Source organism: Herpailurus yagouaroundi, unplaced genomic scaffold (genome assembly GCF_014898765.1).
Source record: "Herpailurus yagouaroundi ecotype Mexico unplaced genomic scaffold, PumYag 216, whole genome shotgun sequence".
NCBI classification, from domain to species: Eukaryota; Metazoa; Chordata; class Mammalia; order Carnivora; family Felidae; genus Herpailurus; species Herpailurus yagouaroundi.
Window position 1 is genome coordinate 2247807 of NW_024412447.1, and position 17411 is coordinate 2265217.

Sequence of the window (17411 nt, forward strand, 5' to 3'; positions counted from 1 at the left end):
TGAATGGTATCCCCCACAATTAGGAATCGTGACTCTGCCCACGCGTTCCCACCCGAGGGCCAGAGACCAAGGTGAGCGGTGACTCCCCCTCCCCCTCCCCCTCCCAACTCCGCGGCATCTCGTAGTGGCTGAAATAAACTTCGGGATTGGAAAACAGGCAGACCTGACCTAGTAGGAGGTTGGATGCACGTGCCACACGACCCAGGCTTCCCTCCTTGGGTCGACCCCTAGAGAAACCAGCCGGTAGGTCAGCAGGCTTGTGCAGGGCTGGTCTGCGTCGTGCATCCAGACCCCAGAAAGCACACCGACGTCCCCATGCAGGACAGGGGCTGTTGCCACACGTGACAGTGGTGGGAGCGGAAGGACAAGGCCACGCCCATCAACGTGGACAAACCTCGGGTCGGGACACGGAGCAAAGGGGCAGGTTACAGAGCACGCCCGAAGCAACCCTGTCCACATACATCTCTAAACCATCCACAATTAGACCACGCGGTCAAGGAGATCCAGCGAAAGCACACCGAGGAGCCAGGAGCTGGTCAAAACCAGAGTGGCAGCTCCCCTGGTGAGGGCAGCACAGCGGCTGGGATGTCCAGGGACGCCCAGGAGACGCTGGTGATGCTGGGGAATGGGGTGCGGCTTAGCTGGGGACCCGTGTCTATTTCATCGTCACACACACACACACACACGCACACACACACAGTACTTCTTGGGCAAAACACATGGACAGTGTCGCTAGCCTCTAAGAAAAAACCATCGTGGACACAATTTCAGATGTATTTCCTTCCCACACATCTCTCTATAACTCAGCCTGACTCAGCCTGGTTTTCTGGAATGAACCCAGCAGCTGGTGTCCAGCCTGGGCAGTTTCCTTGAAAACAGCCTGCCCAGAAACGCACCCTCGGACGCGAGGCCCCGACAGCCCATCGTGCCGGATGGTCCCCTGCCCCCGTCAGTCACGGCCAGCACTGGTGCCAGCCCTGCCCCCACTCCTCAGTCAAACCCTAGATCGCATCAGTCTTTTTACAAACAGCGGGAAAAGCAAGGTCAAGGTTCCTGGGCCGGGTGTTACAGGAAGGGCCCCTCCGCTCACTTTTTCACAAGACAGAGGGATGCCCTGCCCGTGGACAAAGTCTGTGGCAGCTGCTGGTCTCGCCTCCCCTCCCCTCATTCACCTGAAACGCTTATCAGGAGGCCCCCTGTTGCTGTTAGAGTGAAGTTCAAAATCTCGATCTTGGCCCCCAGGCCCTGCACGGTTTGCCTCCCGCTGGCTCCCAGCGGCTTCTCTCAATCGCGTCTCAGGCTGGCCAGTCCTTCCCCGGTTCTTCACCAAACCAGTTCACTGCACCTCCCTCTGCCAGGAACCTCCCCCCACCGCATCCCTGTCAAGTCTCAGCTAAGCCTCTCTTTGTATTTTATACACCGGACGCAACATAAGCAAAGTACCTGGCATGTGGTCGGTGCTCAGTGGACGGTGGCCGCCGTCCCGTTACGGAGGTCCAACTTCCACTCTTCCGGGCTGGCGCCCGTCCTTCCCCGAGCTAGTCTTCCTCTGGGTCTAGAGCTGTGATGGCTGGAATCTATACAAGGAAAGATAATCTGACTTAGCACAGGGGCGGAGGTTGGACAGAGAGAACCACTCAAGGATCAGAGAGATGCCCCACTTTGGAAGAAAAGGTGAGGAACCCCCCGGTGACATGTCTGCAGGTGACAGTGACGCAGGGGACCGCGGCCAGGAAGCGTTTCTGTTCTGGGCCACGGCCAGCCTGGAAGGCCAGTGGCCACGCGTCCCGAGACATCTGGGGGTGGGGAGAAGGGTGGGCAGCGGCCTCGGGGTTAGTCCTGGCCAGGGAGGAAGGTCCTCAGAAAGTCTTTGATAGGAGTATTTGCAGAGTGGAGAGATGCTCTAATTGGCCACTGATTCATCAGGTCAAGAGCAGCAAACCACATTCCGAGCCCACGAGAGCTCCCTTTGCCGTGAGTTATGTCTTCAGCCCCCGCACACTGTGGGTCTGGGTGGGAGCACGGCACGCTCTCTGATTTCCCCAAGGTGGTGCTCCTTACAGGGACTGACCAGGCCGTCACACATGCCTGGCTCAGTCACTCCAGAAGCCCCGGGGAGGAAGGCCCCCTGAGAAGGTGAGGTGGTGGGGGGGGAGCTGACGCCCGGCCCCACAGCTGCCGGGATCCTTGTGGTCGGGGCTTCAGGCACCTGCTCCTTCACTGACCGCTCTTAGTCAGCGGTGACAGGGACCCTGGGACATCACTGTTTAATCAGGAACACGCTTGGTTTTGGCTTTGAGAATTAATCACAGGTGACACCAGATCTCCCGGGGCTGATAGAAGCTGTTCTTGTCGGGTGTCAGCTTGGATCGGAGTGAGCTGTCACGGGCCCCGGGCCCCGGGGAGGTGGCAGTGACTTGCTTCTCCGGAGGACCCCACCCCCTTCGTCTGCTCGTGGCCTCCCTACTCCGCGGCTGGGCCGGGAGACGGACGCGCCACCGGGCGAAGGCTGGGGGCGGCTGGTGACCTTCGGGGCCCAGCGCCCCGGCGGAGGGCAGCAGGCGGCCCGCAGGCCCACGAGCAGAGGCGGATGGGAATTCTACTTCTCCGCATCAGCATTTAAATGAAATTTTTTTTTTCAACGTTTTTTATTTTTTTTTATTTTTTGGGACAGAGAGAGACAGAGCATGAACGGGGGAGGGGCAGAGAGAGAGGGAGACACAGAATCGGAAACAGGCTCCAGGCTCCGAGCCATCAGCCCAGAGCCCGACGCGGGGCTCGAACTCACGGACCGCGAGATCGTGACCTGGCTGAAGTCGGACGCTTAACCGACTGCGCCACCCAGGCGCCCCTGTAAGAAGGTTTTTAATGGCAAGAAAGGGAGAACAGATTCGCCCGGGGTTGTAAAAGCACCCAACGTGTCAACACAGGTTGGAAAAAATGAGACACGAGCCAACCAGCACTGAGGCTGAACTTTCTATTTCTGCTGTTAGAATTCTGATTACACCCTCAAGAACTTGGGTCGTGAGGTCGGGAAAACTGATAGGATACGTCTCTTGAGAGACTACCGTATGGGTGTAACATTCCACTGGCAGAAACATCATCCCTGATGCTTACAGACGACTAACCGTGTGCCAGGCACTTGCTAAGCGCAACCGATAAACCTCAAAAACTCTCTGAGATGGGTGGCACTTTATCATTGCTCCTACCCTCACCATTTTATAGCCAAGAAAACCAAACGTAGGAGGGGTTCAGAGTCAGGACTTGGACCCGAGTTTCTCGGACGGACTCTTTTTTTTTTTTTTTTTAATTTTTTTTTTTCAACGTTTATTTATTTTTTGGGACAGAGAGAGACAGAGCATGAACGGGGGAGGGGCAGAGAGAGGGAGACACAGAATCGGAAACAGGCTCCAGGCTCTGAGCCATCAGCCCAGAGCCTGACGCGGGGCTCGAACTCACGGAGCGCAAGATCGTGACCTGGCTGAAGTTGGACGCTTAACCGACTGCGCCACCCAGGCGCCCCTCGGACGGACTCTTATTGCCAAACGGTGCCTACAATTGCTTCTTACAAAATAAAACTTTACTTGGAGAAGGACTGTAACCGGAAGCATAAGTACACAAGCTCCCTGAAATACCACTGTCACATGGAAACTTCAGACAGAACGGAAACCGAGTTCTAAGATGGCAGCTATGGGCTCAGGGTGAAGAAGAGCTATACTGCGTCTCAAAAAAGGAATCAACTCATTGGTGCGTTATTAGCGTCTTATTCAAACACAGTCAGAGCCCATTTGCCTACAGCGAAGCTGTTTAATCGACAAGCCACACCACTGTGTCGCCTCCTACGTAAGAATAAACAGAGAGCCAAGCCAAGGGTCGCTTGGTGTTGGAGGTAAGTCTTCATGCGAAAGGAAGAGATCGAGAGACGAGTGGATACAAAGAACCTGCGGGAAGCGGACAATGCGCAGAATAAGAGAAAACTTAAGGGAAAAAAAGCCACCCACATCCTGATAATCAAAATCCGTTGAGATGAAAAAAGATACTGAATCCACAAAACGAGAGTAGGATGCTATGAAAAAGGAACGAAGAACAAGGAAGACTTCGTAGCAACGAAAGTGCCAGACACTTACCAATAGAAAGTTTGAAAGATAACGTTGAGGAAATCTTCGAAAAAGTCAATACAGAGAAGACAGACAAGATAGGGCATGGAAAAGGAGGTTAATTTAGGCTTAACAGCCAGTAACTAGAAATCCTGCAAAGAGAGTGCGGAGGTTATGTTTCCTTTCTTATCTCGTCTGTGGGGATATGATGTAAAGGGGTGAAGTTATCAGAGGAGTAATATTGGGGGATTCTCCAGACGTGAGCACAGGAGTCTTCAGATTTCAATGGCCCTTTGGGTCCTCAGGACAATCAGAGAAGAAAGAACCTGCTCAGAACACTGTTGTGAAATTTCAGGCCACAAGGAAAGAAGACCCTCAAAGTTTTCAGAAACATCAGGTCACGTACAAAGGACTAGAAGTAAGTTTGGCATTTTCGATTGCGATACTGGGGGCTGGGAGTCGATGAGGCAATGGCTTCACATTTGTGATGGAAAATACTCTTTGGCCTAGAATTCCACTACCCCCGTCCCCAGACTGTTAGGCGTGAAAATAAAACGATACTATTTTCAGAAAGGCAAAGACTCTGAACATTTATCTCCCATGCACCCTTTCCCAAGACGCTCCTAGTGGGTATGCTCTGGTAAAATGAGGGAATAAAACAATAAACAGGAGTGTAGGCAACGCAAGAAACAGAAAATCTAATTGGACAAGGCAGCAAGGAAACTTCTAGGATGAGAGAGACGGGGCAAGAGGTAGCCGGCCAAGATTATGGCAGGATCACAGAGAGGCCACTAGAGGGAGGCGACCAGGGCAGAAATGGAATGGTCATGATATATTTCATAATTTAGGAAATGACTTTGGTAGGCAAATAACAGGACTGTGAGATGGACAAATAATGAAGGCTAGGCACATAAAAAAAAAAAAAACACCTCAACAAATGAAAAAAAAAAGGCAATATTAACTCCAGGAGAGAAGCAAACAGATAAGAAACACAGCATACAACATGCCTCAACATAAACAGTATTATGAAGTGACAATAACGTAACACATAAAACTGTGATCTAAATGCACTGACAGAATGGAAGAAAGCGACATGCACGGAGTACGGTACTCAGAAAAGAGGGCTAAATGCTCATCTACCTAAGAGTATGTCTCATATAATAAATAATGCCTTCGAGTGGCTATGTGGGTAAACAGCGATGCAAACCGATCGCTTAGAAATAGGGAGGCACATAGCGGAAGAAAACACAACAATGGAGAAGACGTAGGAGTAGCTGCTTCCGGGGATTAGGACCTGGAGACGGTGATGACTAGGCTGGGGAGTGATGTTTTTATTACAAGCCTACCTTACATTTCAACTCTGCGTGACGTGTATGATCTTGGCAAAAAAAAATAAATAAATAAATAAACAAATAAAAAATAACATATCAATAATTGGAAATATGGGCGATACATTCAAGTATCAAGAATCAAACGGTTACGGGGCACCTGGGTGGCTCAGTCGGTTGGGCATCTGACTTCAGCTCAGGTCATGATCTCACAGTTTGTGGGTTCGAGCCCCCCGTCAGGCTCTGTATTGACAGCTCGGAGCCTGGAGCCTGCTTTGGGTTCTGTGTCTCCCTCTCTCTGCCCCTCCCCTGCTCGTGCTCTGTCTCTGTCTCTCCCAAAAATAAACATTAAAAAAAAAAAAAGAATCCAGCAGTTACCTCCATTGTCTGAACACTTAAGACACTCGATCTCTTTCCCAGACAGCTCACCTCTTCGTAAACCGGAAGTGCCGACAGTCGCTGGGAGCCTGACAGATGTCATGTCGCTTCCCAGGAGCTCCGTAGGCAGGTTTTCACATCCCCACTTTACGAGGAGGGGGCAGGACCAGAGCGTTACGTAAAGGGGTGAGATCCCACAGGCACGGAGCGGCAGAGCCGAGTTTCCAACTCAGCCCCCCGGACTCCAAGTCCCCCGATCCTAGTTAAACCTGCAGTCATCACAACCAACATTTACTAAGCATCGAAGCTGACCGATTAGGTTCCTTGCTTCCTGGGCTCCGTATCTTTCTTTCCTGCCTTACGCCCTCGTTTTGAAGGCACATACCCCTAGCCTGTTTTACAGAAGAGGTTCAGGGAGGTTCTGCTCCCTGCCACGGGTCTGCCTCGTCTCCCACGGGACTCAGCATGGGCTCTCACTCTTAAGAGCAGCTACGGCTGCTCCAGAATGTATCTGTTGGGTGAATGAATAAAAACCAGAGCCCGAATAAAATAAGCAAGGAGGCGGTTACTATACCAAACCCAGGGAGTGCCCAGCCCTTCGGAAAAGAGCTGTCTTTGTGGCACAGGCTCCTCCTCTCTCTCCAAGAGCTGCCCTGGGGCAAAAGCTCTGGAACCAGAAGGGGGTCAGCAGGCAGGCGGATAAATGCATCTCTGGTTAGTGGATTCGCCTGGATGGCCAGAGTGAGAGGCTTGAGACGGAAGGTTTAATTATTCCAAAGAAACCTCCATTTAACTGAAGGGACTTCTAGCAAAAAAAAAAAAGGAAAAATTATTTAAAAGGCTGATCTACGGCCTGTGTGGAAAGACTGAAGACACCCTGGTCCAGCCACCTATGTGTCTGTGGCCCTGGACACAAGGCTTTATGGAAAGGGACCAGAGCCGTGCCCTCCCGTGGGGCTCATCCGCAACCCCCTCCTCCAAAGTCCCCATTCCTACAAGTTGTTTTAAATTCGCAGTGGCGGCCGACCTAACATGCGTTCTCTCCTACCTATTGACAGAGCCCCCGTTTTGGGGGGAGCACTCCTGTGCCCATTGAAAAACGGTGCTTGCAGCCTCTCTGGTAAGTGGAGATGCCTATGTGACACGATTCTGGCCGAGGAGATGTAAGTGGAAGTTTCTGGAGGCATTTAGAAGGGCCCTTTGAGGGGTGGGTGGCGGAATCAGGGGAGAAGAGCCTTTTATCTGTCCCTGTCTTCCCACCTGGAATGTGGATGCAATGCTCTGACTCAGCAGCCATCTTGTGAGCATGAGGACAACAGGCCACACTCTATGTATGGATTCCTAGGACGCCACAAGCATTTTTGGGCCCAAGCTAACCTTTGAGTTCTTGGTTCATGAGAAGAATAAAATCACTAGTATCCCTTTTACACAAAACTCTGATTTTGTTTTAAACAAGTAAGATCCAAGCTTTCTAAGAAAGTCTTATCGATCCCAGCCACAGCCTTCTGAGCCCCACTCTCTGAGCAACTGTCTTTTCTGTCTATTTGCTCCGGTTTCTGTTTTTCTAGATACAAAACCAGAGTAAGCAGGAGGTCAGTAAGGGCTGACACGTATAGCCCGTGTACAGAGAGCCACGGGGAGGGGGAGCACGAGGCCCTCTGCAGGGTCAGCGGCGCACGAGGAGGTAAGGAGCAGCCCAGGAAACGCTAACAGATGATGTTCCTGGCTCGCGGCACACAGGCTGGGCGATTCGTCTCCTCTGCCCGGCGCGGTCCTGCCTCGGATCCTGGGCCGGGCCCCTCACTTTTCGGTCTCCAGTCACACACTCCAGCCTCTGCCACATCCACCAGAATCTCTCTCTTCTCTCAGTCAGCCCTCATTATTCCCTAGGAGCCCGCCCTCGCGACAGCCAAGCTCCTCACTGCCACCCCGGGTGCTGCCAGCCTCCCCCGACCACCTCCTCGGGGACCAGGCCCCCTGTATTCACACCCGGAGCGCCTCAAGGTGCTGCGCCCATCCACCGACTTCCAGGTGAGGCGGGCAAAGGGCCAATGGTTTTTTTCTGTGCAATAAAAACGTCTCGACCTGGTATCTTCTAGGAAGGGGGTGTAAGCATCAGAAGTCAGGGCTGGGGGGCGGCGGGGAGCACGGCACGCTTACTGAAAGCAGAAACCGAAACCGTGGCAAGCATCACCCCGCCCCCATCCCCAGGCCCGTCTCCCGTCCCAACTTCTACAGGAGGCCACGATCTTTGCAAGGATGCCCACCTCCCGCGTTACCGAAGGACACTGCCTTCCCTCCAACTCTAATTTCCCTCCCACGACCGCAGAGACGCATTTGCAAGATGCACAATTAGGAACGACAGATCCCAATTGTTCTGAAACGTGTGTCAATTTATCCCACTGGCTCTCTCTGAGTTTTTGTTCCATTCGGATTCCACGGCCGTGCACGCGGCCGACTGTCAGCTGTGATGGTCTCCGGGAGCCACGGCGGGACCAGACCTAAGTGTGGCTTTGCTGTGGGGCTGGCCGGGGTGGGGGGCGGGGGGAGACCTTGGGGACAGTGAAATACCGTTGTCTCCCGCTCTTGCCTCGGAAGCCTGGTCGGCAAATCGCCTTTGCCACGGGGACCGTTATGTCACCAAGACCTCCAGCTGATTCTGGTTCAGCAGTCTTCTGTGCTTTCTTTTTTTTTTTTTTAATTTTTTTTTTCAACATTTTTTATTTATTTTTGGGACAGAGAGAGACAGAGCATGAACGGAGGAGGGGCAGAGAGAGAGGGAGACACAGAATCGGAAACAGGCTCCAGGCTCCGAGCCATCAGCCCAGAGCCCGACGCGGGGCTCGAACTCCCGGACCGCGAGATCGTGACCTGGCTGAAGTCGGACGCTCAACCGACTGCGCCACCCAGGCGCCCCAGTCTTCTGTGCTTTCAAGGACAGACCCTTTGCTTCACCCGGGGGCCCGGGGGACTTCTTTCCACTGGCAGAATCTTCATCGGATTATCTGGGTTGGGGAAGCTTGGAGAGTCCACGGTCCCTCTGAACACCTCACGTCAAGGCTGGGTTTGCTGCCGTGCCTGCACGTAGCAGCTGTTCAGTAAACGATCGCTAAACAAACACTCTAATGACCGAAGGTATTACGGTAAGAACGTTTCGTTGTCACAGACCTGTACTGAGTAGTCTGCTACCCAAGAAGCACCTGGCGACGGCAGGCGCCACACTCAGCCCAGGCGGCCACCCTGCCAGACCCTTCCCGGCGGGACACAGCTCCCTGCTGCAGAATGCACCAACGTTCCCGTACTTTCAACCCGGTTTTGCTGTCACTCCTTTGCACGGCCGCTGTGAGTTCCTGGAGAGGGCTTGCGTTGTGCCCACCCGTGAGTCTCCAGCACACCGCGGCACAGGGTGAGCGCTGCCCAGAGAGCGAACGAACGAAGCGTCCTTCCAGAGTCCGGCCCGGACGCGTGGGGTTTCTGCTACGCACGGGTGGCCCAAAGCAGGACGCGGAGCATGCATTTTGGTGCGTGCGTCGTGGGGAGATGTAATTCTAGCACAGGGGAGGTGGGAGGAAAGCACGAGCTACTCTTTGATCTGGGGAGTTGGGGAGGCGGTCTGGGAGGAAAGAAGAATCCTGTCCTACACAGAATCCTGCTCCTGGGGCTGGCGTGTGAGTGGGTGGGGCGAGGACCTACCGGGCGAAAGGGTTGGGCCCTTGCATTTCATAGGAAAGGTCACCAGCGTCATGGAGTAAGAGCCCCACCCGGAGAGCAGCCGGGAGCGAGACGGGAAGGTTCTGTGGGAGCCACATCGGGACTGTGAATCTTCCCTTCTCCTCCTCCTCGTCCCGCTGGCTGGCCCCAGAACCCCCAGGAGCACGAGCCCAGGTTAGAATGGAGGGCGCGGGGGGCCCACCGGCCTCTGCACGTCTCGCTGGGGGGAACGTCTGTGAGGTTTGGGAATGAGGACACTTCAGGGCGGACTCGAGCAGGACAGAGGGGACCCTACTCACTCGGGTCTCGTGTGAGTCAACAGGCATTAGCTGTGAAAGACAAGAGTAGGAAAAAGCAGGAGCTCACAGCAAGGAGGTTCAGCGGGGAGAAGACTGTCCTCATGAGAAGACACAGGTGACAAATTCAGGGGTGTCCAGAGCAAAGTGGGGACGATGGTCCATGGGACGAAGCGGTGGAGGCCGGGCCGGGGAGGAAGAGGGGGAGGAAGGCTGGTCGGCAGCCTCACAAGCTTGCTTTGAGGCCCCAGCAGCCAGGTGAACTTGTCTCTCTCTTCTGCGTTTCTAAGGCGCACTGAAAATACACTCAGAATCGACGTGGTAAACAGCTTAAGATGCATTTGTCGCCGTGGGGCCGTCTAGTTTGTGAAATGTCAAGGGAACCGGTAAAGGCAGTGACACCTCTAAACACGTTTCCGCGTTTGGGGCGCCTGGGTGGCGCAGTCGGTGAAGCGTCCGACTTCGGCCAGGTCACGATCTCGCGGTCCGTGAGTTCGAGCCCCGCGTCGGGCTCTGGGCTGATGGCTCAGAGCCTGGAGCCTGTTTCCGATTCTGTGTCTCCCTCTCTCTCTGCCCCTCCCCCGTTCATGCTCTGTCTCTCTCTGTCCCAAAAATAAATAAAAAACGTTGGAAAACACACGTTTCCGCGTTTGAAAAGAACTCTGCCGAAGATCTCGATCCCCCAGCGGGTTAGTGTCTAGAAGGAGGCAGATTTCAGGGTTCCTCCTACGGGAACGGAGACGGGGTGTTGCGGGCGGCGTGTTTCTGGATCCGGCTTTCCGCTGCTTCCACCCGCATCCGCGCAGAGCACCGGCGAGTGAGATCAGGGAGTGAAATCCGCTCGGGAGGGCGGCCACTCGGGGGCCTGAGGCTCTGGGTTTCCCCGGGGGGCTGCACGGGGCTTGTGGAGACTTCTTCTCAAAAGGCCTTCAGGTCTGGTCGAGACCCTGGGGCAGGAAGCAGCAGCCTCAGCTGTGATCCGGGCCTCAGACCTTCCTATTTTTACCCTGAGGTATTTGAGGCTTGAGGTCAGAGCAGTACTTTCTCCGACATCGGTTCCCTGGGCAGATTTGCAGGCAGCAGGACAGACAGACAGGCGGTCTCTACAGACTCCTTCGGTGTAGACCTGCAGCGCTGCGCGGCCGGGGTTCCCGCTGGAGGGACCCGCACGCAAGGAAGGTCCTTGGGAGGTTAAAGTACACCGCGCTCCTTGGTGAGAAGTGGCATCCCCACCCCAAGAAGATGGGGGCTATGGCCACAGGATCACGGAAGTTCGACTCTAAAAAGAGAGCCATGCCAAAAAACCTCTGAATAAGGAGGCAACAGTGTGCGTCCCAGTGGAAAGCACACGGTGCCGAAGGGAGGGTCCTGGATGTGAGCTCCTGCTCTGCCACTTACTGCTGTGCGGCTTGAGGCACGTGGCTTAACCTCTCTGAGCCCCATTTCGTGGTCTGCAGAGTTGCACAAGCACCTCTAACACCTTAGGGCTGCTACCGTGCACAGAGCAGGCACTTGATCACTCAATCCAGCCCTTCAGAAGCCAACGGGAAACTCGAGATGGAAACGAGGGGTCTGCCCGGACGCCCCGTATAACCACCTGCACGGGCAGAACTTCGAGCGAAACGTCAAAGATCTGCCTTCCAGCCTTGTGTCTGGGCTTCTGGTTTGCAACTCGCCCACCGGGCGTCGTTAGCATGTCTCTCGCCGAGCCCTCCGTGCTGCTCACGGCCTCCGGGAGGGGCCCCTCTCTTACTTCCTCGGACGCCCTGCGCCCCAGCCAGTCTCTCGCACAAATGGGCATTTAACATTCACGAAGTGACCGATTTCCGGGGCATACGCGCCGGCTGTCTCTTCCTTGTTTCAGCTTCCTCCCTTCAGCGGGGAAGACCTTTCTGTCCGCCGCGTGCTGAGGGTTTTCACCACGACAGCCTGCTGACGGGATCACAGGCCCTGCGTTTGCACCCGGCTCCTTCTGCTGCGCCTGCCGTTTGGACCCGAGCGCCCATCTGTCTTGGCCTCTCCATCAGTCACAGATTAGAAGTCTACAGTCTACGTCCCTCCAATCTGTGACCTGCGGGGACGGAGCTATCTGGTCACAAACCACCCCAGCCGGGGGAGCTGCATAAAAGTCAGCTGGTCCTGCACTCTGTCGGGAAGAAGGACTCTTTCATTTGCTGGCGTTCCCGAATGTGGCATCAGTGTGACGGTGGCCATCTCTTCTCGCAATGCGCCCCCCCCCCCCCACTCCAGCCCGAAGGACCTTCTGCATCACCAAGGACAGCCCGTTCTAGCCGGTGGTGCACGGGAATTCGGTTCAGTCTGGAATCCTAATTCTTTGAAAACTGATAACCCGCACCAGCCAGCATCTTCTGGACTTACGCGGAGGGCTTCACTCCCTCGTTGTGAAAGGTCACCAGCTGACCTTCAGGGGACGCGCTCCTGGACGAAGCGGGGCACGACGCCTCCGTGCCTCTTGTGCCGTGGGCACTCATTCGACATCGGAGGAGGGGACGGAGTGACTCAGTACCACAACCCACCACAGACGGCAGGGGCGGAGGGGGGGCAGAGTCTGATGCTCGCGGTCGCACAGCAAGGCTGGAAAGAGACCCTCGGCAAACTCAGCGTGTCACGCTGGGGGGCTCCGGTCACTTCACCTAGGATTACGCTAGACCGAGCTCACGGTCCCGGGAGAAAAGGGACAGTCGGGACGCTGAGGGGAAGCTGCAGGACACGTCAGTGGGCGTTAGTTTCAAGCGCGACGGGAGCACAACAGGGGCCGCGTCTGACCACACTTGGCACGCCACTCGCTCAGGAAGGGCCCCGGGGCAAAGCACCGCGTCCCGATCCTTCTGGGACCAATGACCCAGTTTGTGGGGGTTCCAGATGCCTGAGTTAGTCCATTCCCCTCCTTCTGTGCGTCTCGTAATGTCGCCACTTACCGCAGACCTTTGGGGAAGGATAAAGCACGGTGCCCGCATCCGGCACCCCGGATACCACGCGTAACAACCCGCGTTCCACGCCAGGCTGGGCGGGCACAGGAGTGAAATTCAAATGGGTCAGATATCCTGTCCTGGAGCACTCTGCCAAGAGATGGCCGGCGGGGGCGGGGGCGGGGGGTGGCGGGGCATGGTTTGTTAAAATGCGTTCACTGGGCATCCGCTAGGTCAGGAGCAGAGTAAGTCTGTACGTCCAATTAAACAGGCTTCTGGGAGGGAGACAGAGGAGGAGGAAAGGACTCAGGAAGGGTCTCTTTACTCCTAATTGACTGCAAAATAAACAGCTTCCCCACGGAATGGGGCCCCTCCTCCCCACCGCCCCTGCAGCCCCACATTTCAATGAGCTCTGTGTTACTCGGGTCCCCTATTACTTGAGAGAATCGAGAGCTGGCTGTAATTAATTGTGATAATGTGCTCAGGAGCAGAGCCAGCGGCAGCCTGGGGAGGCTGGCCAGAGATGCTGGCTTCCCCAACATGCCCTCCGCGGGGCTGCACGGACGGCGGGGCGGGCCAAGGCGGTGGGCCGAGACCCCCGTCGCAGGTTGCTTCTGCTGGGTGCTGCATCGAGAAGCCCAGCAAGGTCCCCCCTCCCACCTCCCTGCGCCCCGCTCCCCTTCCCAGTCCCGGCAGCCGTGAGCCCTCGAAGCCAGTGACTCTTAAAATGAAGACATTTATACGTGCGACGGAATACTATTCAGCCACGAGACGGAACGGGGCGCTGATCCGTGCTACAACATGGACAGACCTTGCAAACGTCACACGGAGCGGAAGAAACCAGACTCGAAAGGCCACGAGCGGCAGGATACCTTCAAATGCCCAGAGGAGGGAAGCCCACAGAGAGACAGCAGGTGGGTGGCGGCCAGGGGCTGGGGGCCGGCAGACACGGAGGGGCGGCCGCTGATGTATACGGGGCTTTATTTTCGGGGCAAGGGACGTGCTTTGGAACTGGGTGCGGGTGGTGGCTGTACAGCCCCGTGAGCATGCTAAACACCAATTGTTCACTTTAAGGTGGGGGGGAGGGGGTGAACATTACGTGAATTTCACTTCCCTCAACCAAATCTGATCAAACAGATAAAAAGCTCCAATTTCTGGAACACGTGAGCTGCTGGTCCCGAACCAACACTAACCCCAGCCCTGACACAGCCTGGCCGGGAAGGTACCATCAACTCAGATGGAGACACGAGAGGGGCCCCACGGGCGAGGCAGGTGCATGCGCCCCTCACCCCCACCCCGGGGTGGGGGGGGGGGTCAGTCAACCCTGGGCTCGGGGAAGCATGGAAATCAGGAGTGACGTCTGCGGGCTGCGCGTCCAGGAAAAGGCACAAGGGAGGCGGACGCAGCAAAAGGAGGTGGGGTGTGAGGTCTGAAGCGAGGACATGGGCTGAGAAAAAGGCACAGGAACTCAGAGTTTTATTTAGTGCCCGCAGGTGCACGGCGAGGAAAGGGAAAATAAATGAAGCAAGACACAGCCGAGCAGGGAGGGGGTGGGCGGGGGCGGGAAAGGGAAAGTGGGGTCTGGTCTGGGAGGGCTGCTTCCATGTTAGTGTCCCTGGGTCAGTCCCCGGGGTGGGGGCGCGGGGGCTCCTGAGGCCGTGGCAAGGAGCACGTGAACTTGAGTGATTTCCCGTAGGTCAGCTCACCTGTTCTAAAGCCGCCAGGCAGCTTGAAACGTGGAAACACCGAGACTCACATTTTCCACGTTATCTGAGCACCAGAAGGGGGGTGGGGATGAGACTGTTACCAAACATCTCCGGACACTCCGATTTTGCTGCTGAGGAGAGAGTCCCGTCCTGTGTCTCTCCTTCTTACTGATCTATTATGTAAGAGTGTCTTTAAATGAGCCTGTTGGGGTTGGGGGCGGGGGGGGTGGGTGGGTGTCCAGGTGCACACGAGCCCCTGGTTTTCTGATGTCCTGTGCTCCCTACACGGTGCAATGGAAACGCTTTCCGAGAGCAGCAGGCCCGGGAATGTGGGGATCTCTACGCCCAGAGATCATCTCTCGCTTCTTGCCATGAAAGCAAAAGCTCATAAAATCAGATGCCAGCCAGACTTTTTTTTTTTTTTTTTTCCCCTTTGGCTTGTGTTAAATGGCTGGAACCACCGATCATTACGTAAGGCACCCCGTCCAAATTCCACCCAGACACCGCAGATCGGTGCGGACTTGAGGCTTGGGAGCAAGTGTCGGCAGCAGTGGGTGGGGGGTGGGCTCTGTGCCTGCGTGTGGGGAGCTCTGCAAAGCCAGGCTCGAAGGCCGCCCGCCAGGCGCTCCCCAGCCGTGTCGTAGGCCAGGCCGGCCTTCGTGGGACCCGCTCCGCCGAGGGATGCCCTCCGCTGTGTGACTGGAGACACCCGTGACCTTACGTGGTCTCTCGTTTTAAAGGATGCCCCTGAGACCTTGTGGACTTCTTCGAACCTGTGATGTCAGCGTGACCTCCTGGAAGCAGAGGACAGCTTCTCATAAGCCCAAGCCGCCCGAGGCCTGCAGTTTCGACCCTGCAGGGCTTATCGGGTTCCTGAAGTGCTTCAGGAGGAAATGAGGAAGTGTCTCTGAGACCTACAGGAGATGCAGGGGGGCGGGGGGGGGGGGGGCTTTCCCTCGGGCCCTGTTCCTTCTGCTCCTTGAAAAGCCATTCACACTGCACTCTGCCTTTTCTCCCCGGGGTTCTGGTCAAAGTCTCCCACTGGGCTCGGGGCTCCAGTGTCTCCGTCTCTCCACATGCCTGTGGGCAGGGGCCGGGCCTTGCGTCAGCTGTGGGTCAGTTAGCACCAGGCTCCTTTCTTTGCACACGGAATCTTAAACCTCGGAAGGAAGGATCGTCTACAGGGTACCCCGGGGAGGGCTGCGGGGCTGTGAGCCTCACATAAAGGCAAGGGCCCGACCTTCCGGGACAGACGCCGCAGACAATTCCAACGGGGGGGGCCTCGGGCACCTCACTGCCCCCAACAAGAGCACATTCTGTGCTCTCACGCCCGCTCCTCCACGCTGGGCACTGTCCTCCATCAGAAGAAAGTTCGAGAAGCCAGCACATAAAAATGCGAGTGTTCTGGTCCAAATCAATCATCAGGCATTTACGGAGGGGCCTTCTCTGGGCTCAGTTCCACGCTCTGTGCAATCAAAGTGACAGCATAAACTAGTCGCCCCGGCACCAGCTGTTTGAGAGTCGACCGTGTTGTTTAAGAAATTGAGAAATGAAAGGGAGCATGTGTGGAGCCATTAGACACGGTGTGGATGAAGCAAGGGGGTAGGGTGGGGGGCGCGGGGCTTATGGCACCCCCCCCCACCCCCAGCCGGCCCCACACGGCTCCCGCTGGGGCTTTGCTAGCTCAGCACACACATGTCTCGGAGCTAAAGGACCTGCCGGTTGGAGAATATACTCACATGTTTGCAACCAGCTCTGTCCTGGGTCTGCCTGGGGTCCCTCCGTGGTCCCCTCAGACCCCCTCTCCTCCAGCGCGCTGCCTGCCAGGCCCCCAGAACATGCTGATGCTGCACGGAACCGCGGCCTCTCCCGGAAGCCCACACAACACCCCACTGGGAGGCCGCCTCTATTTTTAGGGGCAGAGGTGGGGGGTGGGGGCGCTGCCATACTTCCCTTTTTATTTTTGTTCTGAGCAGAGTCTGTGGGTGACTTTCTACGGGGGGGGGGGGGCGGGGAGGCTGAGACACTCGCCAAGGGGACCGTGCTCTCTCTGGCAGGCAGGGTCGCGTCTGCCTCTGGGGCGCAGGGGGGAGGGGGTGCAGGAGGGGAGGGAGGATCGGGCAGGAGGAGCCTGGCGTCAGTCCTGCTCTCTCTTCCTGCTGTGCCCGACCTCGCCCAGGAGACCACGGTCCCCTGACTACGAACTGCACCGAGGGGGAAGGCCGCAGGCGGGAAGCGTGGGGCCTAGAATGTTCCGGGGAAGATGTTCCACAAGCCTCACACCCAGCTGCCCCGAGCCAAACACACTGCTACTCTTTTCTGCTCGACACAGGCCGGCATCCACGGTGGGGCACTGACCCAGCTCCTCCCTGACCACCCGTGTCTCCTCTGCCCTCTCACCCTGCGGTGAGCTCCGATCACCCCAATTCCCCTGGGGGAGCAGAGGGCCGTGTCCTCTCGGGAAATAGGGGAACGGAAGCTGTGGGTGGATGGATCCAGGTGATGTAGGCACAGGCCTGGGAGGTCAGCCCCGCCCCTTCCTAGAAGCTGCAACGTCCCCCACCCCCACCCCGGTCCCTGCACAGCTGGACACCAGTGTCTCCGCCTGGGCGCCACGGTCCGACTCCACCGCGGCCTGATTCCTGTGTCCCCGCCTGTACCGGTGGCCGGAGAACTTACGGCCCCCTCTCCTTTCCGAAACTATTGCGGTAGCATCAGTGAGCCGCGTGCATCTCAAGGACACCGTTCAAGGAGTTGGGGAAAAAAGACACCCTATGACCCGCGGAGAAGCGGAGCGTGGCCAGCACCCCAGGGGTTCCTTCACGGCCCTTTCCGTGCCGTGCACCCACGCCAGTGGCCACCAGGACTGTGATTTCTGTGACAGAAAACTGAAGCAGAGCACGCGCTGTTCGGGGCCTGGCTTGCTGCCTCAGTACCTCGGGGCACTGGCTGTGCACGGCACTGG

At 56.5% G+C, this 17411-nt stretch overlaps 1 protein-coding gene across 1 annotated transcript in view; it reads right to left on the minus strand.

Annotated features, from left to right (window-relative positions):
- CARD11 (caspase recruitment domain family member 11) overlaps positions 1 to 15335 on the minus strand; it is a 63752-nt gene extending 48417 nt beyond the window's left edge. The window contains exons 1-2 of the mRNA XM_040455634.1: positions 14447 to 15335; positions 1444 to 1577 (exon numbers count right to left, since the gene is read on the minus strand). Coding sequence (XP_040311568.1) covers positions 1444 to 1450 — 7 coding nt within the window. The 5' untranslated portion in view covers positions 1451 to 1577; positions 14447 to 15335. The remainder of the gene's footprint in view (positions 1 to 1443; positions 1578 to 14446) is intronic.
- Positions 15336 to 17411: the final 2076 nt, after the last annotated feature.